Source organism: Alternaria viburni, assembly GCF_023758015.1.
Source record: "Alternaria viburni strain BMP 2772 chromosome Unknown scaffold_9, whole genome shotgun sequence".
Lineage (NCBI taxonomy): Eukaryota > Fungi > Ascomycota > Dothideomycetes > Pleosporales > Pleosporaceae > Alternaria > Alternaria viburni.
The window spans coordinates 197288-221284 of NW_026055778.1; the positions used below are offsets into that span (position 1 = coordinate 197288).

General features: G+C 53.3%; 10 protein-coding genes across 10 annotated transcripts; 6 read left to right on the top strand and 4 right to left on the bottom strand.

The window, feature by feature from the left end:
- Nucleotides 1–275: 275 nt before the first annotated feature.
- Nucleotides 276–5545, bottom strand: J4E79_004958 (uncharacterized protein; the record flags this gene model as incomplete). Its single annotated transcript, XM_049353838.1, has 5 exons — nucleotides 276–2240; nucleotides 2289–4739; nucleotides 4786–4874; nucleotides 4927–5133; nucleotides 5401–5545. The coding sequence occupies 5 exons, from the start codon at nucleotides 5543–5545 to the stop codon at nucleotides 276–278; spliced, it is 4857 nt and encodes a 1618-aa protein (XP_049211458.1).
- Nucleotides 5546–5970: 425 nt separating this feature from the next.
- On the top strand, nucleotides 5971–6595 carry SPM2 (Ubiquitin-conjugating enzyme spm2; the record flags this gene model as incomplete). Its single annotated transcript, XM_049353839.1, has 5 exons — nucleotides 5971–6043; nucleotides 6097–6176; nucleotides 6228–6353; nucleotides 6402–6481; nucleotides 6535–6595. The coding sequence occupies 5 exons, from the start codon at nucleotides 5971–5973 to the stop codon at nucleotides 6593–6595; spliced, it is 420 nt and encodes a 139-aa protein (XP_049211459.1).
- A 382-nt stretch (nucleotides 6596–6977) lies between these two features.
- Nucleotides 6978–7931, top strand: J4E79_004960 (uncharacterized protein; the record flags this gene model as incomplete). Its single annotated transcript, XM_049353840.1, has 3 exons — nucleotides 6978–7026; nucleotides 7134–7240; nucleotides 7290–7931. 3 exons carry the CDS (start codon nucleotides 6978–6980, stop codon nucleotides 7929–7931), a joined length of 798 nt encoding a protein of 265 aa, XP_049211460.1.
- A 92-nt stretch (nucleotides 7932–8023) lies between these two features.
- J4E79_004961 (uncharacterized protein) lies at nucleotides 8024–8834 on the bottom strand (the record flags this gene model as incomplete). Its single annotated transcript, XM_049353841.1, has 3 exons — nucleotides 8024–8586; nucleotides 8637–8717; nucleotides 8768–8834. The coding sequence occupies 3 exons, from the start codon at nucleotides 8832–8834 to the stop codon at nucleotides 8024–8026; spliced, it is 711 nt and encodes a 236-aa protein (XP_049211461.1).
- Nucleotides 8835–9009: 175 nt separating this feature from the next.
- Nucleotides 9010–10164, top strand: J4E79_004962 (uncharacterized protein; the record flags this gene model as incomplete). The annotated part of the gene is made up of 1 exon (XM_049353842.1): nucleotides 9010–10164. The coding sequence occupies one exon, from the start codon at nucleotides 9010–9012 to the stop codon at nucleotides 10162–10164; it is 1155 nt and encodes a 384-aa protein (XP_049211462.1).
- Nucleotides 10165–11041: 877 nt separating this feature from the next.
- Nucleotides 11042–14632, top strand: J4E79_004963 (uncharacterized protein; the record flags this gene model as incomplete). The annotated part of the gene is made up of 4 exons (XM_049353843.1): nucleotides 11042–11073; nucleotides 11125–12031; nucleotides 12081–12196; nucleotides 12241–14632. The coding sequence occupies 4 exons, from the start codon at nucleotides 11042–11044 to the stop codon at nucleotides 14630–14632; spliced, it is 3447 nt and encodes a 1148-aa protein (XP_049211463.1).
- Nucleotides 14633–15545: 913 nt separating this feature from the next.
- Nucleotides 15546–16944, top strand: J4E79_004964 (uncharacterized protein; the record flags this gene model as incomplete). The annotated part of the gene is made up of 3 exons (XM_049353844.1): nucleotides 15546–15716; nucleotides 15788–15899; nucleotides 15950–16944. 3 exons carry the CDS (start codon nucleotides 15546–15548, stop codon nucleotides 16942–16944), a joined length of 1278 nt encoding a protein of 425 aa, XP_049211464.1.
- Nucleotides 16945–17856: 912 nt separating this feature from the next.
- Nucleotides 17857–18152, bottom strand: J4E79_004965 (uncharacterized protein; the record flags this gene model as incomplete). The annotated part of the gene is made up of 2 exons (XM_049353845.1): nucleotides 17857–17978; nucleotides 18032–18152. 2 exons carry the CDS (start codon nucleotides 18150–18152, stop codon nucleotides 17857–17859), a joined length of 243 nt encoding a protein of 80 aa, XP_049211465.1.
- Nucleotides 18153–19937: 1785 nt separating this feature from the next.
- On the bottom strand, nucleotides 19938–22023 carry J4E79_004966 (uncharacterized protein; the record flags this gene model as incomplete). The annotated part of the gene is made up of 5 exons (XM_049353846.1): nucleotides 19938–20689; nucleotides 20738–21386; nucleotides 21442–21678; nucleotides 21737–21907; nucleotides 21961–22023. The coding sequence occupies 5 exons, from the start codon at nucleotides 22021–22023 to the stop codon at nucleotides 19938–19940; spliced, it is 1872 nt and encodes a 623-aa protein (XP_049211466.1).
- Nucleotides 22024–22394: 371 nt separating this feature from the next.
- J4E79_004967 (uncharacterized protein) lies at nucleotides 22395–23606 on the top strand (the record flags this gene model as incomplete). Its single annotated transcript, XM_049353847.1, has 3 exons — nucleotides 22395–22961; nucleotides 23022–23253; nucleotides 23311–23606. 3 exons carry the CDS (start codon nucleotides 22395–22397, stop codon nucleotides 23604–23606), a joined length of 1095 nt encoding a protein of 364 aa, XP_049211467.1.
- Between the last annotated feature and the right edge of the window lie 391 nt (nucleotides 23607–23997).

The window sequence follows — 23997 nt, forward strand, 5'->3', positions numbered from 1 at the left end:
GGTTAATTCCGCCTGCGCGCGAGTGTTCCGCGACAAGAAGTTAATGTGTGGAGCTGTTAGATGTCTCCGATGTCTGTGCTTTTGCGGGGATGGAAGCCCTGGAGGATCCGCTTAGCCCGAGCCGCTGTACGAAGTACGAGGAAGCTCGTTCTTCTCAGGGTGTGCCTTGAGACATCCCCTAAGAATATGAGATTCACGATATCATTAGGGCATCACATTTAGATGGTAGCATTCAACAGAGGTAGAAATGCTCATTCAATGGCGTAGTCTGCCTCTCAATCATCGTCTAACCCAAACTCCTCTCCAACCAGATCAGTCAGCTGCGCCAAGTGTTCAAACACCTCAGCATCCTGCCTAGCTACCCTCGTCGCTTTGAGAAGCAACGGGTACAGCCTATGCAAATGTCTCCTATGTTGTGACCTAACACCCGGAGCATCAGGTATAGCCTGTGGCTCGCTCTCCAGCTGTTCCAGTTGCTCCAATACAAATAGCAGCTCACGTCTCTGCGACTCTGGCGCAGGCATGCGACCGCGAAGGGGCTGGTCTGCGATATACGTCTTAAGGGGAAGTGCGCATCTCAAGATGAGGTATGGGGCCGCTGCTTTGGCCAGCCAGATACGTTCGCGACTACTATCGTTTACGGCGACGAGATTGAAGAGCTCGGAAAGACAGACATAGCTCATGTCTGGTCGCCATGTGTAGTTCAGCTCGGCAGTCTGTCCAAGACGTGTTTTGTAAAGCTCCTCGAGTGGAGAGGTGCTACTGTCGGGTAGCTCTCCGGATAAAGGACTGTGTATCAGAGATGTGCTGAAGAGATTGCGTGCATAGCTTTGCCGTAGACTATGTGGGAGAGAATTCGAGCCTAGTGGTAGGGTAATTAGGCTGCGAAATTGAGCGAAAGATTCGATATCGAACTGTTCGTCCTTCTCTAGAGAGGCGGGGGCATTGGGCAACGACTGTGCACGCGTGATGCAGTGCGCAATATTGACAAGGGTGGTCCAGATCTCCTGATTGGAGTTGACGCGTGGCAATACCGACTCAAGTATAGCTGTAGATGTTGTTGTAGCCTTTTGCCATAAGGTCGGTGCTCGACCCTCTCGTTGCCACACGTACTTCTCTTCAATCGGTTGTGCAAGACTGGTAAAAGCGAATGACAGTGCATCAGTCGCATAAATCTCTTTCAGCTCAACATGTTTGACGACGATGTCTTGCAGCAGCGTCATTGAAGCTTTTGAAAGTGCGACAAAAGTTGGCCCGCGCTTTTCCGGGAACTTAGCCAAGGAGGTGTACGGCAGCGTAATGAACCGGCCCAACATACGTATCAGATACGGTGCAATATCGTTGTTTTCTTCCGTTTTGACCATCCTTAAGCATTCCATCACCCGATTCTGGAGAGTGGTCATAGTGTCCAAATCCGAAGAGTAAGCGACTTCGTCCGAGTTGACAACGCAAGCTTCGAGGTTCGCGAGCATCAAAGGCAGATCCTTGTTAAGGAGCCGATCAGAGAGGCGGTAGATCGCTTTGAAAGCCTCTGCATACGCGATGAAAGCGTCTTGGTTGTCCTCTTCGTGTACCTCTTGCCAAGGGTCTGAAGAGGAAAAGTAGCTTCTCCATACTGCTGCAGTCTTGAGAAGAGGATCGGTACTCCATACCTGAGCGGTTTCGGTGTGGGAGAGAACACCTGTCATTGTGGCGAACACCGAAGCCCCTAGCGCATGCGAGTGGTATTCGAAGTAGCGGTTCAGGAGTTCCAGTAGCTCTGACCATGCGTCACCAAGCTGAGATATATCCAGTTTTTCCATGTAGGTGGTGTTGAGAACGGTCAGAGTCTGAAGAACCACCTTTGTAGTCTCGTCCCATTCCTTATGGTCGTCTTTGCGTGAAGTTTGTATCCGAACATCATTCTGGATGTTCAAGTTGGCCTCGACCATACCGAACAGGATTGTACGAAGGCAAAGCAACCAGACTTCCGATGACAGCTGATCAGAACAGTTCTCGAAGATCCTCTGTATAGTTTGGATCGCAGAGTGTCGCACCTCGATGCGTTCATCCGTTGTGATGGATGAGAGGTTTAGCAAAACTTGAAGCCACAATGCCGCAGTCTTTCCTTCTCGTGAATGTGTACTTACGACATCTTCGACGTCGTTCTTGCCACTAGTCTGAGTAACAATCTCCACTAACGAGGAGAGATCGGTCCGTGACTGTAAGTAGTCTGACACATTCCAAAAGAAGGTGATCGCCTATAACAAATTAGAAGCTTATCACGCATTTCAAAAAGAATCACTCACGGTAAGAGACATGTTCAGATCCTCTCTTTGCGAGCAGAACCTGCGCAAGAGTTCTAAAAGCGTCGAGAGGCAAGCATCCGGAACAGCAGTCATGAAATCCGAGCAGACGAGATTGGCTGTCGCAAATGCCGATCGAGCAAGAGACCTTGATATGACGTCTGTAGTGGAACTTGTGGCTTGACTGTTTCCAGAGGTTTTGGCGTCTTCCGGGTTTCTCTGGGCTGATGGCAATTTTTGGGTGAAAACACTCATCAAGCTCTCAATGACAGAGGTCCAGCCCGCGACTAGGGACTCGCCGCATTGCTCAATCACGCTTTTGAGTGCTTCTAGAGCTATTTGGTGTACCCGTATGTCAGTGTCGCTGATCGTATCTTTGTTGACCCCATCATAATGATGGAGGTCGGTAATCTGCTTTTGCAGCGCAGCAAGTATGCGAGCCTGTATTTCTTCGCGTTGGTCGTCGGACATGGAGAGCTCGGCGATCTCTCTAACTGTCCTTGCTAAGATGTCGGCTGCCAGCAGCCTTGTCGGCGTCGCTTTTCGACTGTCAGTGGAGTAGCGTATAACCTCTCGAATCAGAATGTCCCATCCACTATCAGCGGGATCATATTGCGACAATCTGCTTTCGTTCAACGACGCCAGCTCTCCAATCTTGTTCAACGCAAATGCCGAGTCGCGAGAGTTAGCATCTGTATTGAGACCGATCCCTGATGCGCTACCGAGACGCCGATGTGGAACCTGAGGACGGCCGGAGGTAACTGGTGTTCTTTGTCCGCTCTCTGATGATGATACCCCATTCAGCAGTGAGCAAAGCGCTTGTAATACCTCGGAAAAGGACTCATTGGGATAGTCAACTGTACTTTCAAAGAGCCTGCGCGCAGCACTCTGGACAGCTGAGGTCTCTGCCTCTAATTTCTCTGTATTGTTCTCCATGTCCGCACGGCTTCCAGATCCAGATGCGCGACTGCTGTTCTGGCTCGACAACGCCATCACTAGATCGGCTACTTGCAGCGTCTCAAAGACGATAGACCATGCTGATTGTAGCGTTGGTCCTAGTGCAATTGCAAGATTGAGTAGAGCCCGCAGACACAGCAAGTTGCGAGGGCCCAGCGTGGGGGCTGTAACATCGTGTGAAGGGCGCCTGTTCTTGTCGGTGGACATCGAGGAAGCTTGGCTCACAAAGCTGTCCACGCTGAGCATCCCTCTCGCATTAGAGAAGATCCCAGACTTCTCATTAGTAGGAGACGAAGCGTTGGCTAGCAGCAAGTTCGAGGGGACAGCCGCTTTACCCATGGTAGTGAGGAATGCATCTCGCGGCGTTGAGAGTCTGAGCAGTCCGGCAACCTGAGTAAACTTTTGTATGGCTCGGATCAAAGCCCTGTAATAGTCCGTATCAAGCGTAGCATTAAGGAATGTTGAGCAGGTTGCAAGGACTGCAGGCCAGCATTCCGTGACCAGGTTGGTCGAGGTCTGCACGTATGAGTAAGCCGGATGATCGGTCAGATCCAGAGGATTGACTGGTATAGTCTTTTTGCGGAAAGAATGTGTCCTCGAAAGTTTTTGAGTGTTTTGATCTGGCGATGCGACATCCGTGTCGTCTTCGTTCATTTCTTCGGCTTTGGTTTTCTTCCGGCTTCTGCTCTCATGATGTACAGTAAGGGGAAGAACGAATTTTGCGAGACTTTCAGAAATGTTGGTGATACATGTCAACACCAGACTGTAGATGTACGTTTCGGGTAATGCAGGTGGGTCGGTTTTGTCGAGGTGTTCGATGCACGGAGTTTTGAGAGAACTCCATTGCATACTGATGCCAGAAGGACGAACATGGTTGCTAGTATCGCTCACTGAACCACCTATGACGCCAGCTAATGCGCCCGCTTCAGCGACAGCTTGATCCGATACCTCTTCTTCAAACCCAGCGGCAGCTGTTGACTGCTGACCTAAGCCAATCGCCGATGGCTTTTCAGTTGCAAGGCGCACGAAAGCCGCTAGGTTGTCTCCAAATATGTTCTTCTTTCCGCTTTCTGCATCAAACAAGGCATAGATTGCTAGGAGAAGTCTGGAATCGGCGTAAATGCTGCGGAACACCTCGAGACAAAGAACTCTCTTCCATGCCTGAGAGGCCTCAGGATCGAGCATATGGTTCAAAAGACCGAGCGCAATCTCGCATTCGGAGGGAAGCGTGTCAAGATGATAGCGAATGATCAGATGTAGTATCCGAATGATGCGCACAGTCACCGCAAAGGACAAACGATCGGATAGAGAGCGGATGATCAGCGGCATTAACTGGGTTCGCATAATGTAAATCTGTTCCGGATGCGTCGTCATAATTTTGTTGTGGTTCGACAAGATTGCTTCGATCAGCTCCAGCGTCGAGGCTGGCGGCAGCGAAGCAAATCGCATGAAGACTGGCTTCTCTCCAACGATGAGTGCGATGAGATCGGTAAACATCTAGACTTTGTCAGTAAAGCTATTGGTATTTAAGGAAATGACGGACCTTGTAGGCATCGTTCGCTGCCGGTCTGACTGAGACTTGGCCATCATCGCCTTTCACCTCGGTCACTGTGGGAATCTCTAAGGCTTTCTCTTTGCATTTGGTCAGCCTATAACACCTATGTCCCTTGACTCAGCATCATACCATCTTCGGACGCAACTCTGTCGAATACGACAATCACCAACTGTTGCAATGTGGCTGCAGCCGTGTTGCTGACAGCAAAGTTCTTCGCATTCTGGAGACTTGAACATATTTGCAGAACAGCGGATAATGACTCGCTGCGTATTTCCGCGGGATAGTTCTGAAGCAGTGAAGGTAGCGCCTGCAGTATCTTCAGCTGGATATCATGGCCTGGCAGTGTTAGCTACGTCTGAAGCATTCCTCTCGGTCTTTTTACTTGATGGTACAGATTGCTTGAACGCTTCAAGCACTTCTGTTAGCCGTTCTCGTGGCAATGCTCGCGAAACGCTGAGTCTTTGGAGACATGAAATTCCAGTAGATGCAAATTTGGCATTTTGAGTTCCGCAGGCAATCAAGAAGGGCGAGATGAAATGTGGTCGTCGGGAGAGATCTTGATTCCGTCAACACGTGCAGATCAAGTGACAGCAGGCATCTCACCAGCCGAGAGTTGGGCCTCTGAAGTATTGGAAAGCGACTTCAAGTCCTTCAAGGCCGTCTCTGCAGCATTGCGTAGCTCGGTATTCTTGCGTTTTGCATCCTGTATGAGGTTGCCTAGTTCAGCCGCCAAGATTTGAGCTGTCATTCTTTTGGTAGGAGCCGAAGCATCTGGACGGTCCTTCCAGGCAAAGGAGTGACTTGAGAGTTGGGTATTGGGTTGTTGTTCTGTCGAATCGCTAAAGGCAACGTTGTCGCGTCTCGGGCGACGGGCCAAGCGATTCACGCGTGCCAGGTGAGACCCTGGTCCACGGGTGCCTCGTCATAGCCATCGACGCTAGCGGGCCCGACAGACATGTTTAGACAAACATCCATCCTGCTGCCACCCAGAACCTTACAATTGCGCTTGAGTCGAGTATACTGCCAGCAACTTCCACTCTAGCTACACTAGCTACAAAGCTCACTCAAAACTGTCCACAACCGTCAACAGCTACCACTATCGCATAGCGGGGTCCATCCCACTTCCTCACGCGCCACACTTCTATTCAGCCTTCACACAGAACTACCGCTACTATGGGCGCTAAGGTTCCGCGCAACTTCCGCCTGCTGGAAGAGCTCGAGAAGGGCGAGAAGGGTCTCGGTGCCGGTATGGTAGATCTGTGGTATAGCCGTGGGTAACAGGGTACTGAGAGTTTACAGAGGCCTGTTCATACGGTCTTGACAATGGCGACGACCTGCTGATGTCCGACTGGAACGGTACCATTCTCGGCCCACCACACGTATGTGCTCCTTTTTTCCGCGTCACAATCTGCATACTGACCCCGTCGCAGAGCGTCCACGAGAACCGCATTTACAGCGTATCGATCCACTGCGGCCCTGACTACCCCGACACCCCTCCGGAGATCAAGTTCACAACCAAGATCAACCTACCCTGCGTCAACCCTCAGAACGGAAAGGTGCGATAGTCGGAGGCGTAGATGCTGGGCGCATACTGACGATATCAGGTCGATGGGTCGAAGCTGCCATGTCTGGCTCAATGGAAGCGCGATTTCACCATGGAGACGATACTGATAGAGCTCCGAAGGTTAGCACACCCTTAAGCTGAAATTGATTTGCACAATACTAATTGCGCATCAGGTATATGGCGCTGCCTCAGAACAAGAAGCTTCCACAGCCACCTGAAGGCGCGATGTTCTAGAAGAACGCGCACAGCCTGCTCCAGAAAAGAACTAAGGATCAGGCATGATATGGGCATAAGATATGATGCACGAAGGAAATGAATGCGCATGGAACGGAGTTATGGTCTGCTAGCGTAGCCATACAGCCTGACAAGAGATCAGGATTATCAACAACTTATATTACTTCATTTTGCTCCTGTCTCGTTCTTTGCGGAGTCTCTGAGGAAGCTCTTACAGCAGAATATTGAAGTCAGTTACCAGCCTGGCGAATATCGAGTACCTGTATACGCGCAATGTTGTACTTTGGAAAGAGGTGGTGCGCACGTGATATTTAACATCCCAGCCCAAATCCTTCGCGTTGCGGCGCAGGCCTCGGACCTCCACCACCGAGCCATCTCATGCATGCCCCGATTCCTCCAGCCTAAACGGTCGACACAACACCGCGTAGCAGGTTAGACAACGAGCCTTTTGGTAGCTACCAATAAACTCTAACATCGTTTCTAGCAATCGCTCTTTATCGAGCCTTGCTGTCGCGATGTTCCTCCGCTCCGCTCCCAGATGACGACCAAGTCTCTTTGTTCAACGCCATTCGCAACAAATTCCGGCGGAACAGGAAGATACAGAGCCCTTACCAATTGGGTCTGAGCTTCAAAGCTGGTTATGAGGTAGGTCTATGTCACTGCAGCTTTGGATTCATCAATTGACAATGTATAGACACTCGACCATCTCGATGCCTCCGCTACTGGCAATGCAGCCAGCGCAAGCACTCTGACGCAACTGATCTCTCAATTGCCCCGCGGTCTAACACGCGCTCCTCCGATAAGACGATACGAAAAGACGACGCTACCAGATCCTCCCAAAGAACGGCTTGCGTGCCTTCCACCCGAGAGAGCAGTCCTCAACGTGCGACCGTACGCAAAAACCTCTGGACCCCGCCGCGTCCCTATCCTCGCCTCCGCAAACGGTGTACCCTTCCTGCGCCTCACGAAGCCGCAACCCCCGGCACTAAGTCGCGTCATCCAACAGCGACTACGGCGCAAGAACGAGCTCTTCGACACGAGGGTCCTCCTGGAAAACTGGTGGCTGCCCATATGCCAGCAGGAGGACGTATGGGACGTACTCATAACCGCGCAATCGAAGGAGCGCGAAGATACCGTGAAATGGCAAACTGCGATTCGTGATTCATTGAGGGAGAACCAGGAAGCACACCAGGCGGACATCATGAAGGATAGAATGATGACGAAGAAGATGCAGAGGATCGTAGATATGGAGACTGAGCTTGCGCTCCAGGAGGGACAGACGATCATGAGGGGAAGAAAGAGGCGTCCTTTACGCATCGTCAAGCCGGAATCATGAGCACAATATACTATGTAATGGTTTGCTGTATCTGCGCTTTGCAAGATGGGTATATGTTCGACCTGACATGCCATGCCAATGCACTGTAGTCACTATGAAGCCGCCTCAATCTTCAACTTCCCTACATCCACTCCGTCTACACCATCATCATCGTCGTCATCATCATCCACCTTGCCGACCAAGCCCCGCTGCCACAGCTCCTTACCCGTCAACTTCTTCTCTTCCTTGACAATCCTCTTCTTCTTATCCTCCAGTTCCTTCTCCTCTTCCTTCCGCCTCTTCTCATCCTCCATTTCCTTCCTAAACCTCTCTCGCCATGCAAGGAACGTCTCTCGTGTGACCGCCTCACCCTGGAACTTCTTGTTCTCTTCCTCCTCGGCTTTGGCCTTGGCGATATCGACGAGGGCTTGTTTCGCGTTTTGGCGCTCAGTTATGAGGAGCTCGGCGCTGTCTTTGAGGACGGTTACGAGGGTGAAGACCATGGCCATGCCGAGGTTCTCTTCTATCGTCTCCGTGAGCGAGTCTAGCAGGCGTTGCTTGTCTTCTTGTATGTCGAGGTATTGGTGTCTTGGCGCGTTGGGCGGTTGTGTTACGTCGAGTCGGGGGGCTTCGTCGGGGTAGTTGGGCGGGTAGGAGACATTTAGGATGATGACAGCTGGTGGGCGTGAGTTTGGGTCTGCTTGTAGGGATTATACAACCGCATACGTTGCTCTTCCTCGGTTTCATCGTCCTCGTGGCGGCCATCGTCGAGCGTGATTGCGATTCGGAACTCTGTCTCGGAAACATCTGCGGAGTATCAGTATGTGGTAAGAAGGTGTTGCGCAAGGTAGCGCTACCTGTGATCTCGTCGGGGAAGATAGACTCGAGCACCTCGCGCTCTTCTTTCTGATCTTCGATACCCATTGTGCAAAGTAGTATGGAAATTAGTAGAGTGATGGCATCTGCAAGTGACGCTGAGGCTGCTCTGGCGGGGCGCGCCTTCCCCACGTTAGCTCCGTCCGACTGCCGATCTCTAGAAATTTTTGGGAATCTTGGACCGCTACATCATACATCCACAACACGACACAAATCTCACATCATGGCGAAAACGAAACCTACCGATCGCAAGGCGAAGAAGAGCGCAAAGAGCGGCGCAGTAAAAGAATCGAAGAAACCGAAGGCGTCACCAGAAGAACTTTTGATTCAAGCCGCTACCTTCCTACAAACGTCACAACCCGAAGAAGCGCTGGTCGCCGCACGAAGAGCCCTCAACCTACTCCAACCCGGTACATCAAAACCCTCGGCTGCAGCGCTACCTGCACTGAACCTTCTCGGCGAGATCAACGTCGAACTGGGCGACCCAGACTCTGCGCGCGAAGCCTTTCAAGCAGCGATTGTAATCGATCCAGAAGGCGCGAACGATGGCGCTGAGAAGTTCCTATGGCTCGCACAGTTAAACGAGGAGGGAGGCGCCGAGAGTGTGCGGTGGTTCGAGAAAGGCATTGAAGTGCTGAAGAGGGAGATCAGTGAGCTGGAAGGCAAACGGGTTAAGAAGGACGAAGTAGAGGAGCTGCTAGAGGAGAAGAGGCAAAAGATAGCGAACTCGCTCTGTGGTATTGCTGAAGTCTACATGACGGATCTGTCCTGGGAAGAAGACGCCGAGGCGCGATGCAACGCTGCCGTCACCGAAGCACTACTTTTCGCACCCGAAAACCCAGAACCACTACAGACACTCGCATCGATACGCATCTCGCAACTCAAGCCCGACGAAGCCAAATCCGCACTGACACGGAGTATGGATCTATGGAAAGATCTCGACCCAGACAATCCCAAGGTCCCAGACTACTCAACTCGTATCAGTCTTTCTCGCCTGCTCATGGAAGCTGAGATGGAAGACGAGGCTATTGAAGTGTTGGAGCGGTTAGTGGGCGAGAACGACGGCAGTGTCGATGCTTGGTATCTGGGCGGTTGGTGCCTGCACTTGCTGGCGGGAAAGCAAAAGACCGAAGGAGAGGAAAAGGTTGCAGCATCACTACTGCGTGCCAGTCGCGATTGGCTGGAGAACTGCCTCAAGCTCTACAACATGCTGGAGTGGGAGGACGAGCGGCTGAAGGAGCACGCTGATGAGATATTGAAGGAGCTCAACGACGTACTCGGTCCCGCTACCGGCGAGGAAGATGAGGACTGGGAAGACGCCGACGAGGAGATGGATGAAGACGATGATGACGACAATGAGAAGATGGATGGCACGTGAAAGTGAAAGTATAACTTTACAGGCCGGCTTGGCCGTGTTGAGGCCGCCGATGGTCAGCGATACGCGGCTCCGCTGTGAATGGGACCGAAATTGGGGTTATTGGGCAGCACGGGCAGCATGGGCAGCAATGTTGGGATGTTACGATCGAAGTAGTACACGCTGCGCATAGTACAAGCTGGATATAGTGTAGATTTATTTGATACCCAGGGTGCGTGGATGGACAGCAGACGCGCGACCTGAGGCAGGCAGTTGGCAGCACCAGCGTGGGACGGGGCCCCTGCATGTGGGATGCCGCCGCGAACCTATGTAGGATGGGCACTAGGATGCTGTCAGCGGTGCCGTGACAGCTCCTGAATAGACGAAGCCACACGCCAATCATTCCCCGCTTTGCGAGCTACTGAGGTCGCGTCCCGCTTCGAGGTGCGAACGCGAAGCAGCGGCGCATCGGCGACGTGAACAGGACGTGTGTGTAGGACGAGTCGTCGCATGCGGAGCGAGTGCGCCAGTCGGTTGCAGGGCAGGCAGCCCATTGGCGCGCTGCGCTGAGGGTGTAACACCAAGGTGCGGTGGATGGGATGAGACATGGCCTGCGCTTGGCAGCTCTGTCGACGTCGCCGGCGCCGCCAACGCCACGAATAATCAATCATGCTCGTCGAGACCAAGACCGCCCTGGGGAGTTGCCGCAAAGTCAAAGTGACGCTGCGCCATCGCCCTCGCCCGCCGACGTGGTGCCTTTAGATCCCAACCCACAAAAGTCAACGCGCCCTCGCCGGCCGTCCCTCGCGCCTGCTCCGACAGATGCTCAGCAAGCCCCACACCCGTACACATCGCATTCGACGGAGAGTGCGTCGCAAACCCTCGGCCGCCCGGGCATGCCATGATCTGGTATCTTCTCTATCCGCTGCGTGGGTGAGTCGCTGCTGCCCCATACCACGCGTCCGCCTCTAAACGCTGCTCTAGTACCACTGAACCACCACGGCTCGACACCTCGCACCCCATCCGCCGCGCGTTCCAGGCCCACGGCACTGCCACGGCCCGGCATTGGCTGCTCTCCATTGTCCTGACCATCACCGTCTCCGTCCTGCTCTGCTACCAGGCCGTCTTCCAGGCCGACAGCTCCGCCGCCGCTGCCCTCCGCAACCTCCCCAAGCATGTCTGGACATCGACCACCGAGGTCGAGGGCGAGCGCCCCGCCGATGTCGTCGTGCGCCAGGTCTGGGTCCACGGCGACTACATGAATGCAATTGCCCTGCCGGTGCTGCGCGAAGCGATGCATGTCCAGGAAGTGCTCATCAACGGCGGTTTTGACACGCGAGAGAGCGCTGCGTACGACGACCAGCACATGCTCCAGCGCGATGCTCCGGGCTGTCTCGTCGCACCCGCCGGAGAGAAGTGGGGCTGGCACTCGCCGTTGATGTACTGGGACTGCTCACTGAGCGCGCTGGAGAAAGACGACAACCTCCTCGATACCATCAACGCCCAGAATCGCATCCGCTCGGCACTCAATGTCACCCTGCGCCCGAGCACCGTCTTCGCCGGCAAGTCCTTCTCGGCCACCAAACTTCGCGCCGCGGATGCGTTGGTTATCACGCTGTTCGACCAGACCAACTCGAGCTTGGGAGATACTTGGGACTCACGGTCGCGCCTTCTGGCTGACAAACTGAACCCAGACTGGACCATTTTCCCGCCCGACGGCCAGGTCGGGCGAAGTCGACTCTACGAGTTCCGGTTCAAGCCGATGACTTTGAACGATGACTTGTTCTTAGCAGCTTCCTACCTGGTGACCGCAGTTTATGTCATATGGAGGATGATGCAGCTGCGAGCAGTCAAGAGTTGGTTTGGCCTGCTTGTAACCATATGTGCCAAGGTAGGCTCACCCCCACATACTACTCCTTCCACTGCTAATCACCGGGCAGATGTCTATATGCGTCATCGCCAGTTTCACACTCTGTACCTATCTTGGAATTGATTTAGCGCGAATACCCCGCCCATGGTTTCCTGGAGTTGTCTTTTGTTTTGGATTGGGAAATATGTGCGTACACCGTTGCTTCGCCCCAACCTGGCTGACACAACTAGATTTCGTTTGATTAATGTCGTCCTCGAGACACCCCCGGAGATGCCCCCTCACCAGCGGATCGGAAATGCGCTCGGTGAAGTCGGACATCTATCTCTTGCCATTGCCTTCCAAAATCTGGCCCTTTTGTACTTTTGTTCCCGGCTCGTTTCACCCTGGGTAGCCGACTTTTGCGTCTTCGCTGCCGTCACCCTCGTATTCGACCTTGTTTTCCACTTGACCTTCTTTGTTGCTGTTCTCAGCGTCGACGTGCAAAGAATGGAACTTTCAGACTCACTGGACCGCGCCGATCTTCATCAAAACAACAACAAGAAAGGAACGGAGCGGCAGTCTTGGCTTGAAGCGTTGTTAGAAGGTACCCTGCCACTCAGCACGCGCTTTGCTGGCACAGTCGCGATCTGTTCTATCATCCTTGCTATCAACTGGCACTTTTTCGACAACGACGGCAAGCAATTATCCATCGATACGCTTCGCCGAAATCTCACAATGAGGAGACGGAGACGCACCCCTGACAGCACATGGAGCCCACCACCGATCAATCAGGCTAGGACACCCGCTGATTGGCTTAGGATTCAAGATCACAATACTGCCCGGGAACTATTTGGATTCATCAAGCCGGGTGCTTCAAGCTTCATAGCCCGTATTTACGACCCCATCCTCGTGGTTGCGAAAGGGGCATACGGGCGCGACCGACCTCAGCCGCCGCTGTCTTTCACCGATGGAGTCCGCCGCTTTGCGCAAGCACATGCGTTTCCGGTAGCCTTGCTCGTCGTTACGTTTATCGCGACTGTAACATTATTTATGAACTATCTTCTCTGGACTGGACTTCCGAAGACTTCTGAAGACACAGAAGATGACGAAGTCACATTGTCTATCAAGACATTGCCGACGCCGCAGAACCTTGACGTTGTACAATTGGCTTCTTGCTCGAGAGGCCATCTTGCAAGCATATCTCTTGACCGGAGCACTGCACTGTGGCTACATGGCCGCGGAGGGTATCTGCACACAACGCTGCAGACAGCAACGATGAAGCCAAAGCTCTGGCCCATATATGCTACGGCTATGGACGATGGCGGCAACATCCTTGCAATCTGTGCAGATACTGGCCAGATCGGCTTATGGGACATCCCAGCATCACGATTCCTTCTGTTTCCGAAGATCGATATTCGTGGACAGGCGCCCGTTCTCTTTACATTTGCCTACCTTAAGACACGTTTAGATGTCGAAAAGCTCTACCTCATCATCATCACACCAGACGGACACCTGACTAGGCTCGAAGCACGCACAGGCATCCACTACACCCGGCGCATATCAAGCAGTCCCATCGTCTGCACCACAACCTACACCTCACTCAAGGGCGACACCAGCGTTGTGTTCGTAACGAAGCCTGGCGAAGTCCACATCCTGCCGCTTATGGAGGAGGGCAATACGATGTCCGAGGTAGTCGCCGGTCTCGACCCCGGGCCACCTCCAGGCAGCAACCCTGCGAAGATCCGATGTATAGAGGCTGTTCCTAGTCTGGGTCTCATCTTTGCACTCCGCGACGAGGAGGCTGAGATATTTGACTTCACGAGCCGAGCGCTCGTACACTCTTTCCAGATCGGCCATGTCAAGCCGCACTCCTTCAGAGTCCTGTATCCTATGCGACGGACATGTCAATGTGGAGCGCCAACAGTGAACTCGCTTGCTGTCGCATACACAGAACAAGACACAGATCATATGATCATGCAGAGTTTCTCCCTTGACGACAATATGTCGTCACAAATATGTCTCGGAAAACCGCTGGATAGGGACAAGCACGGATGCCGTGGGCTCGACCATGCGAAGGAGGCAGTGCATTATGTCGAGCCTGTCGGAGTGTGGGAGGCGACGGATGCGCTCAGTGTCGTGGGGATCAGGAGGTGTTTACAATCACCTACGCCATCGTCCACGACTTCAGGCACTGATGAATCTAGCCAAAGCGTGGATCCAGTGGCGCTCGCGTCGGCGCTGAAGCAGCGAGCTCAGAACCAAGGCATTCCGAAGGCCACCAATTCCTTAGGGGGGGTCTTTGCCAAGGGCAGTCGAAGAGGCTTCGTTGGCGACAGTGACACATGGGAGGCCTGGACACTCTCGAGCACAGGCGAGTTTCGCTCACGACCACTCGTTCCGGATAACCTGGACGGCACCACAGAGGTCCCTTATGAAGACGAGCTTTTCGTGACAGCTCCTGGCCCAATGACCAGATTAGGGAAGCGTAGCGTAGTCGTCGGCTTTGGCAACACTGTGAAGGTTATCACGTTGGGTAAAGAGTCGTTCGATGGCTTGACAAACCTCCAGAGTAACGCCATGGACATTGGCCTTGGATCGTACAAGTGGAGGGCCCGTAGAGGCACTGGCAGGAAAGTACAGTGAGGATTTGCATATGTTCGGCGCAACGGTACAGGTGGGCTCGGGCTCTGGGTGGTGGGTGTGATCTACGTGCAACTTCAGCTCTGGTGTTAGACTACGGATATACCCTATGCGCAGTAAGCGCGGCGTTTTCAGTGAGGCTCTTTCGGCCTTGGCCTCAGTGGGGAGATTAGCAATGTACTTTATGATTGTTCGCAGCGACTGGAGGCTTCACTTGAACGTCATGGAGCCAACGTGTACATCAACTTGTGGCAATGCTCCATCAAGCAGGTGGTTTGCCGACACCCAATCGGCGGCATGAAGCGCACCTATAGCTTGAATAGCGAGAGTCGAAGCCCCGCAGTAGACGTCGATGTGCATAGACAACCACAAGTCGCACATACCGAGCCGGCTATCCGCCTAGGCAGACGGCAGTGGTGAGCAGGCTGCATCGCCGTGTGCAACAACGAGGGACAGGATCAAGCTTGGGTTGGACCGCGCGTTGGGTGCATTGCATTGATGGACACAGGCCGAGGGACGTCATGTGGCGTGTGGCTGAGGCGAGCAGTCGTGCAAGGGCAGGGTCCTCAGACGGTGTGGTTTTGCGGGGCTAGAACAGGGGAAGAGCCCTTGAGAAAAGGGCCCACGCGACCCCCGTGGGTAGTCGATCGAATCGCGGCACATGCTCAGTCCAACCCTCCTCCATACAAGACATCCCGACCGCCCAGAGCCGCACGTATCTTCCTTTTTCTTTTGCGCGCAGCCATTGCTATCCCCAATTGGTACGTCATGGCCCCCCCGACTGCGAGCGCTGGCGTTCAGAATTTACTCTTTCACATGCGCGGAAGCCACCATCCATGTCCTCTGGACTCTCCCACCGCCCAGCCAACACCACACTGCACCATGAGACTAACCATGGCGTAGTTCAAACATCATTATGAGTAAAGCACAATCACCATACGATTCACTCCGGAACATACCGCAGTACTACGACAACTCGGACTCGGAGAAGTCGGCCCTCAACCTCATACTTGCGCTGCGGCCAGAATGGGAGGAAACCAAGGACACAATTGAGTTTGTGCGGTTTACCGATGGCATCACGAACACGGTATGCATATGCTCGCAGCCATGCACTGTCCACGGCCCCCTTTCTCCACGCATGGCTAAGACGACGGATAGCTTCTGAAAGCGGTGAACAACCTGCCCGGTCTCTCCAAGACCGAGGTCGACGACGACGCGATTCTGCTGCGAGCATACGGAAAGGGAACAGACGTCCTCATAGACCGCGAGAGTACGTGACCATGCACCGCCGCCACGACCGAGACTAAACAAGAAAACTAGAGGAAACCCGCTCCCACTCGCTGCTCGCACGCCACAATCTCGCACCCTCTCTGTACGCGCGGTTTGAAAATGGTCTCCTATACAAGTACATTCCAGGCGACGTATGCACGCCTGAAGATTTGCGACGGCCAGACGTATGGCGAGGAGTAGCACAGAGGCTGGGAGAATGGCATGCCACATTACCTATATCGAGCATTAGCAGCACATGTCCCGCGCCCGCACAACTCACATCTCACAACAACAAGCGTGCGTCTCTAGCCGCCATGGCGACCCTCACGCCAGGCAAGCCCATCCCGAATGTGTGGACAACAATGCAGAAATGGATCCTCGCGCTGCCGACCGACACAACGGCGCAGGCCGAGCGGCGCGATGAGCTCATGCAGGAACTCGAAAGCTTAGTAGCGTTATTGGGTGACACGCCCGGTGTAGGCGGCTCGAATCCGTTTGTCTTCGCCCATTGCGACCTCCTCTCCGGCAACGTGATTCTCGAGCCTACGCCGTCCTCTGCCTCTGCCTCGCGCCGTTCTAGTGCCTCGAGCGGGTCCGACTCGCCCGACACAGCGGCTGCATGCGTGTCGTTTATCGACTACGAGTACGCGACTCCTGCTCCTGCTTCCTTTGACATTGCAAACCACTTCGCCGAATGGGGCGGTTTCGACTGCGATTACAACGCTATGCCCACACGCACCACTCGCCGCGCTTTTCTCCGCGAATACCTCTGCAGCTTCAACGCGCACCAGAATAAAAGTTACAAGGAGGAGGAGCTCGAGATGCTGTTTGAGCAGGTCGATCGCTTCCGTGGCGTTCCAGGGTTTTACTGGGGCATCTGGGCGTTGATCCAAGCCCAGATCTCGCTCATCGAGTTCGACTATGCGAGTTACGCTGAGATAAGGTTGGGCGAATACTTTGCGTGGAAGAAGACGCTTGATGGGGGTGTGGAAACGGAGAACGAGCGTATGGTGCTGAGGGAGAAGGTTTGGGCGTCAGAAGAGTAGGAAATGGTGTGACGTTGCCGGCATGGGTATGCCTAGGAGTTTGGAAGAGTGGAGAAAGCTGGTTCGGCTGAACATTCAACATGCGGTTTCCTTATTGTTCCATAGGGGCGGGCGCCTTTTTTCTTGTTCGCTATCAGCTAGAGCACTCACCTTGTTCGCCATTTCTTTTTAACACGCTTAGTACGTTTAATACCAACTTAGAGCACGTTCGTTATGGGACTGTTACCAAATCAAGATCCTGGAGCATACATCGACGTTAGGTTACCCACTTTGCATGTTTTTATCGTAATGAAATCTCCAGATCTGTTCAGTGTTTCTTCTTTTTGAGGTGGCGGCAAAGCCCTGATCTCCTAATCTTAGACAGCACTCGAATGCTTTCATCTACTTGAGACCTGGTAGCACATCGTTGAGGAATAAAGAAGCAGATCAACAGCTAGACAAGATGTTGCCTTCCGTGCGTCCGGGGTGCAGGTCACTTGGAAAGCCCTTGTGCTCGACTTCTCCGCTTCCTGTAGTGTCCCGTGCATAAGACCTCCCGACTGCTCTCAGGCCCATCTCAGATCATCCTCTCACCACGACTCTCAAGCCGACATATGGAACCCTGCCCCGTAATCTTCTCCTCTCATTTTCGCCTGAAATGGGCGCGGGGTATATGGAAATAGAAGCGTATCTCGGATATTCAGCCATAATCTCACACTAGACAAGTTAGCACAGTCCCTTTTCTCCCATTCCACAATCTGCAGACATACCGTCAAGATAATCCGCTGCAATCAACAACTCCAGACAAAGCTCGGGCGGGATGTCCATATCAGACACGTCTTTGCTTTCCGCGTGCTTCTGGTTGTAGTAGAGGTACTCGCAGACCTTTTCTAACACCACACCACTAAGCACGTCCATTAGTTTATTATCTGATTATATGTCTTCTGGTGGAGATGTAGCGGGACGGAGCGAGAATGGGAGGGAGTCATGGTTGGAGTAGACGTACTTGATCGTAGGCAAGTCAACGCGATTCTGTGCGTTTTCCCGGAAGCCAGCTATTGATACGTTAGCCGGGTTATACGATTTGTATCCGGGAGAATCGACTCACAAAGTGGGTCCAGTGCTTTCTTGATCGTGCCTGCTATGCATGCTGCTGAGCGGAGGATCTTGAATTCGAAGCCGTCGTTTGAGACGAGGGTGACGTATTCGGTGGGTTTGTCGTCTGCCATTGTGATGCGCGGTCGGTATGGGCTATAAGTCTGATAGCTTCTGGATGTGGTCTGAACGCGGGGCCGTTGGATATAGCGGCGTCGAGTAGGATGTTGTGAGAGAGATGGTGGATATCGCGGGGAAGTTGCGGAGGAGAGCGCGCGCTGTCACGTTTTCTCGCGTGGGCGAACGTCGAGATGGGGAGTGGATGGCTTACATCACCCATCTACATTAGACTATACCTTTTTAATTTCTTGTAAAGTAAAGCCATCACGAGGGACCAATTTGGAAGAAGAATTAACTTCAGGCGCCATTCTCTCCACGCACGAATTGACCGCATTCCAAAACACAAAGTACACTTATCCCACCACCATGGCGCACCGCCCACGACACGTCCTCATCACAGGCGGCAGCCGAGGCATCGGCCTCGCAATCGCACAACTCTTCTCCAAAAACGCATACCGCTGCACCCTAATCTCGCGCTCAGAACCTGATTTAAAAACCGCCATAGCAAGCCTAACACCCCTCCCATCCACCTCATCACCAGATACACCTTCAAATCCCGAGACACATGACCCTGTAGAACCAGTATCATACCAACACGGCTACATCGCAGGCGACATATCCCTAGGTTCCAACTTCTGGCACCTACATCCCTCGCGCCCTTTCATCGCTCATCTGCCCAAGCCAGAGCGCACGGCGTTCTCGACACATCCTTCGCGCATCGATGTGGTTGTGAATTGTGCGGGTGTCACGCAGGCGAAGCTCTTCTCGGGGTTGAATGAAGAGGACCTGGAAAGTATTATTCGGACGAATCTTACTTCTATGATGCTGGGAACGAAGTTCCTGTTACGGTATGTACATCCAAACGTGTTCTACTCTTGTTATGTGAGGCGCTGTTTTATGTGCAGTTTATTGATTTGCTTACGCGGGTGGTAGGAATGGGTATCTGAGAGGTAAGAGTCAAGCTGAAGACGAGGATCCCGTCATTATCAATGTCAGTTCGCTGCTGGGCTTGCAAGGCGGCTACGGAGCCGTTGCGTATGCGGCGTCGAAAGCGGGTGTTTTGGGGTTTACTCGCGCTTTGGCTACAGAGTATGCGAGTCACAAAGTGCGGGTCAATGCTATCGTACCTGGATACGTGGAAACGGACATGACAAAAGGTACGCATGCCACGGTGTTGTTTGTTAAGGCGTGCTCTAACCACGGCCAGACCTGAATGCCACTGAGCTTCAGCAACGCATCCCGTTGAATCGTTTCGGCAAACCCTCCGAAATCGCTCACGCAGCATTGTTCCTCGCAGAAAACCAATATGCACATAACTGTGTGTTGAACTTGGATGGCGGCTTATCTGCCGTCTGATTCCATTAACTTTACTACGCTGGTTGATATTTTTCCCATTCAACTGCCATTTCGGCCTTGCAAGACGGCCCAGTGGCGTTCTCCAGATTGGTTTCCTTCCACCAAATAATCCAGACTGAGGTATGTAACCAGTGAGTCTCCCAAAAGACGCCCATGCCAAACGTTTCCATGCGACTGATTGGCGTATAGTACAAGAAGAAGGAAATCTATATGCCGTTTGCGCTTCGATAGCGGGCGGTTTGTTGGACTGATGTTCGTGGTGGGATGAGTAGAATAGCTGTCAGAGACGAATGAGCGCTGATGATCCAATGGCGGGACGAGAAGAATGAAGTATGTCAAATACTCCAATAATCGTCTGTAGACGGCCAAAACGATCATGAGGTCCAAGGTAAGGATGATGCGCCAAGATGTTGGCAGCAACCCAACTTTTGTTGAAGGTTTATTCAGTCGTCATCAATGACAATCGCTCCGTCCTTGTCGTCCTCAATGGTTATGTGGCCGTCGTCTTTCTTCTGCGACTCCTCCATGACCTTGCCCTTCTTTCGGACGAGGTCGTCCTCCAGGCCTGCTTGGCTGGCTGTGCGCTTCGTAGCACCGTTCGTGCTTCCGTTTGTGACACCATTGGTAGCGGTGCCGTTGACAGTTGCATGACCGTTGGCCTCTGGCGCAGGTGCCTTGGGTTTGGTCGGAATCTTGATCTCATCGGGTAACCTGAGCGGATTCGCATTCTCGGTGAACTCTGTGTGTATGATGCAGAGCACTAAATCAACCTTTGCGTCTTCTTCCGAGTCGTCAGAAACCGTGAGGAAGGTGTCGTTCTTCAAGTTGAGTTCCTCAAATGTCTTGTCGAGATGAATGTCTTCGTCCATGTCATAGAGTATATCCGAATCGCGCTTGACGCTGAACTCTTCTCCGTAGCCCAGCTTCTCCTTCAGGACCATCTTGATCAGATCGCTTAGCGTCGCGCGCGGTGTATCGACGTGCAAGGTGGCATAGCATACACCACAGGTCGCACAGTGGGGGTTCGGTGGTCGGAGTGCTTCGCTTGAAATGACGCGCTCGGTGCTGCGGGTGAGGAAGACCATCTTGGCTTTGTCGAGCTGGTCGCGCATAACCTTGAAGGCTTGTAAGACGCAGAGACTGGCAGTCATGGCGTTGGTTGTCGCAATGGCCGGGATGATGTTGCCAGCCATTTCTGTAGACTATTAGCAGTTATTCCAGCCATATGTGGGCGCTTCCTTACGCTTGATGTCAAACTTGGACCGCATCTCGATGCCGAAGATGTGTGAGCGCAGATTGGCACTCGCAACGACAAAGTCCAGCGTATCCACATCGTCCTTGTCGAAGCTGAGGATAGGTGCCGCATTGCCAACGTCGGCATTTGCGCGCGTCTCTTCCAGGCGGGTGCTGAGTCGCTTGATACTGTCGACGAAGACGGCGAAGTTCTCGGCTACATTCCATGTGGCTTGGTCTTGCTGCGCGATTCCCGTGCCCACACCCAGCGACTCCTGCATAAGCGCGTCGTAGTCCAACGCCTCTGGCGCCCGTTTGGTCTTCCACATGTCTTCCATGCTCCGTAACCGCTCAATGTCCTCTTTGAACACCTTGTCGAACACCAGTCGTGGGAAGTCTTGGGAACCCATGGAATCGCGAATGCGCTTCAGCGCTTGTGCCTCCTTCTGCAGGTTCGCGACTTCGCTTGCGTTGTCGGCATCTTCGCTGTGATCCAGTTCAGGCGCTTCGTCTTCCGAGGTGCCAAAGATTTCGGCGAACAGATACGACTTGCCCCATACTATGCAGTGGATGGGTTGCGAGGGTGTGCTTCGGATGGTGCATACGGGGAAGGACTTGGGCGCGGCTTTTGGCGTGCAGTCGTAGCATTCGGTTTCGCCCTATAATACAATTAGTACAATCGTTCAGTAATGTAGTCGCATTGAGGTCGCGCACCCTCTTGATAACCTGGACCTGGCCATTGAAGCCAGTCGTGCCACTCTCGATCAACGGCACATTGGCGGCAAGGCACATCCTGTTGACATGTCGCCGCGCATCGAGATTGTCCAGCGCATTGAAGACGAGGCCGAAGCTCTGGAACCACGCGACGTTGAACTGGCCATCCTTGATGTTGTCGTGGTACGCAACGATGCTGACGTCGGGATTGAACTTGCCGGCCGACTCTTTCGCAACCTATGAGCTGTCAGCGCAAGGCCTCTCACCTATTTGGGAGAGGTATTTTCTGCCGTACCAGTGCCTTGGACTTCTTGATGTGCTCATTGCGGAACAAGAACTGGCGGTTGAGGTTGCTGAGATCGATGGTATCGAGGTCGACGATGTGTATCTCGCCGAAGCCGGTGAGGACGAGGTTCTTGAGGAGTTCGCAGCCAATGCCGCCAGCTCCTACCATCAAGACGCGTGACTAAAGCGCATTAGCGACTGCCCTGTGCCATGTTTGCGCGTGGTCGCAGCTACCTCTTTGATGCGCTGATGGAGCGTGCCACCGAGGCTCTGCCGAGCAAACTTGTCGCGTGCCATTGCGGGTTCGGGGGTGGGAGTAGGCGCGAGCGAGGTTGTGGTGCGGGCGAGGCTACGACATGCGAAAGTTGGCGAGGTGCCCGTCTCAGGTGAAGGCGACAGGTGAGAGACGTCAGTGCAGCTGGTAGCGCCGCTCCACTGGGCCTGCGCCGCTCGCGTTCAGCCTCCGAAGCTTGGCACCTAAACGAGCGCCCTATGAGTGGATCGTGGGCCTCTGAACTGCCGGGACACACTCTGGCTGCTGCTCGCTACGACAAAAAACTTGCTTGGGAGCCCGGTGGAGCTTACTAACGACATATACGAGCCGCCGCAGAAGTCCCATTCATCACGACTACCAGAACCGGAGCTAGCGCACACCGTCGTCCATCATCATGTCCGACGACGAAGTTGACCATGAGCTGCTAGACCTCATGCGGAAGCACTGGGGTGGTGGTGCCAAAGAGGAAGGTCCGCCAGAAACAAAAGTTCTGGAGAATGCCCAGTTCATCTGCGATAACAGCATGGATGTTGCCCTCGATATGCGCTCTACTAAGGTCGCTGCCCAACTTGTTCTTGACGAGATGGAGAAGCGGGAGTACTCCACCAAAACATGGTCAGAGCATGAGCTGCACCCCAAAGCAAAAGACGAGAGCACTGTCAATTTCATCTTCACGATGGATCTGCTCAACTTCAGTTTCTGGAGCGAGAAGAGCGAGGAGGAGCGCTTCGCAGTAGTTTACAGGGGAAAGAGATGGACTGGCTACTGGAGTCTGGTTGCCATTCTACAAAGAGCGTTGGAGCAAGACATACCCATCACCAGTCCGGAATTCTGGGTCGACGAAGAACTGTGTTCGGATGAAGTACTGCGAACCGTATTCTCTTCTGGTACCGACGAGGAGATCCCCATGTTCGAGCAAAGGATGCGATGTCTAAGAGAAGCAGGCCAAATCCTAGAGGAGGTGTGTTTATGATGCACCACCAACACAGAAGAGCAAGTTGACTTATGACTGACGTTGCAGGAATTTGACGGTAGTGTCGTCACAGTTATTGAAGACGCGAACAACTCCGCTGCCGCCCTTGTGAATCTACTCGCCGAAAAGTTCAACTGTTTCAGAGATGAAGGTAGGTTCGAGAATAAGAAGGTGCGCTTCTTGAAGCGAGCCCAAATCTTCGTGGCAGATCTGTGGGCTGCGTTCGATGGCGAGGGATATGGCGAGTTCAACGACATCGACAAGATCACAATGTTTGCAGGTAAGACATCTCTGCCTCTGGCACAATTTATATTCCAGCTGACTGATACATCTGCAGATTACCGCATTCCTCAAATGCTACACTCACTAGGTATTATCTGGTACTGCCCGCCTCTCGAGAACAAGGTACGCCGCCTTGAGACCATCGAGTCTGGCCACTCCTGGGAGATGCAGATCCGAGGTTGTAGTATCTGGGCTGTAGAGCTTCTCCGCAAGGAGATTCTGAAGCTGAAACCAGACGCCAAGGTCAACGCTATTCTCATCGACTTCTTCCTGTATGATCTTGCGAAGGAGAGGGAGAAGGAGGAGGCGGACGTCATACCACACCATCGCACGAGAAGCATATGGTATTGAGAGCCAAGAACAGCGGGGCACCTGAAACCGAAACATAACTTTGGGCGCCCTATTGCTTCCCGATCGGTGAGAATTAGTAGTTGGTCACTTCGTGGAGAGTTCAGAGGCGGTGGGGTCGCTTCGAGCATTCGCCACTTCCAAGTTTTCGCAACTTCCAGAGACAACGCACATCTCAGTTGTCGCATAACGGCACAACACCAACCGCTGGATTCGCTCTCATGTCTTGTCCGCGCGACAGGCTGAGGCTGGGGCATGCAACGTTTTCTTGGCACCGTTACGCCTTCCCAGTTATCGTTAGACGCCTATGGTAAGGCTGGCCATTCAACCCCCGCAACGGCCTTACCTAACCCTGGTCTCCAGTATTCGTAGACAGATTACGATCATACTGGTG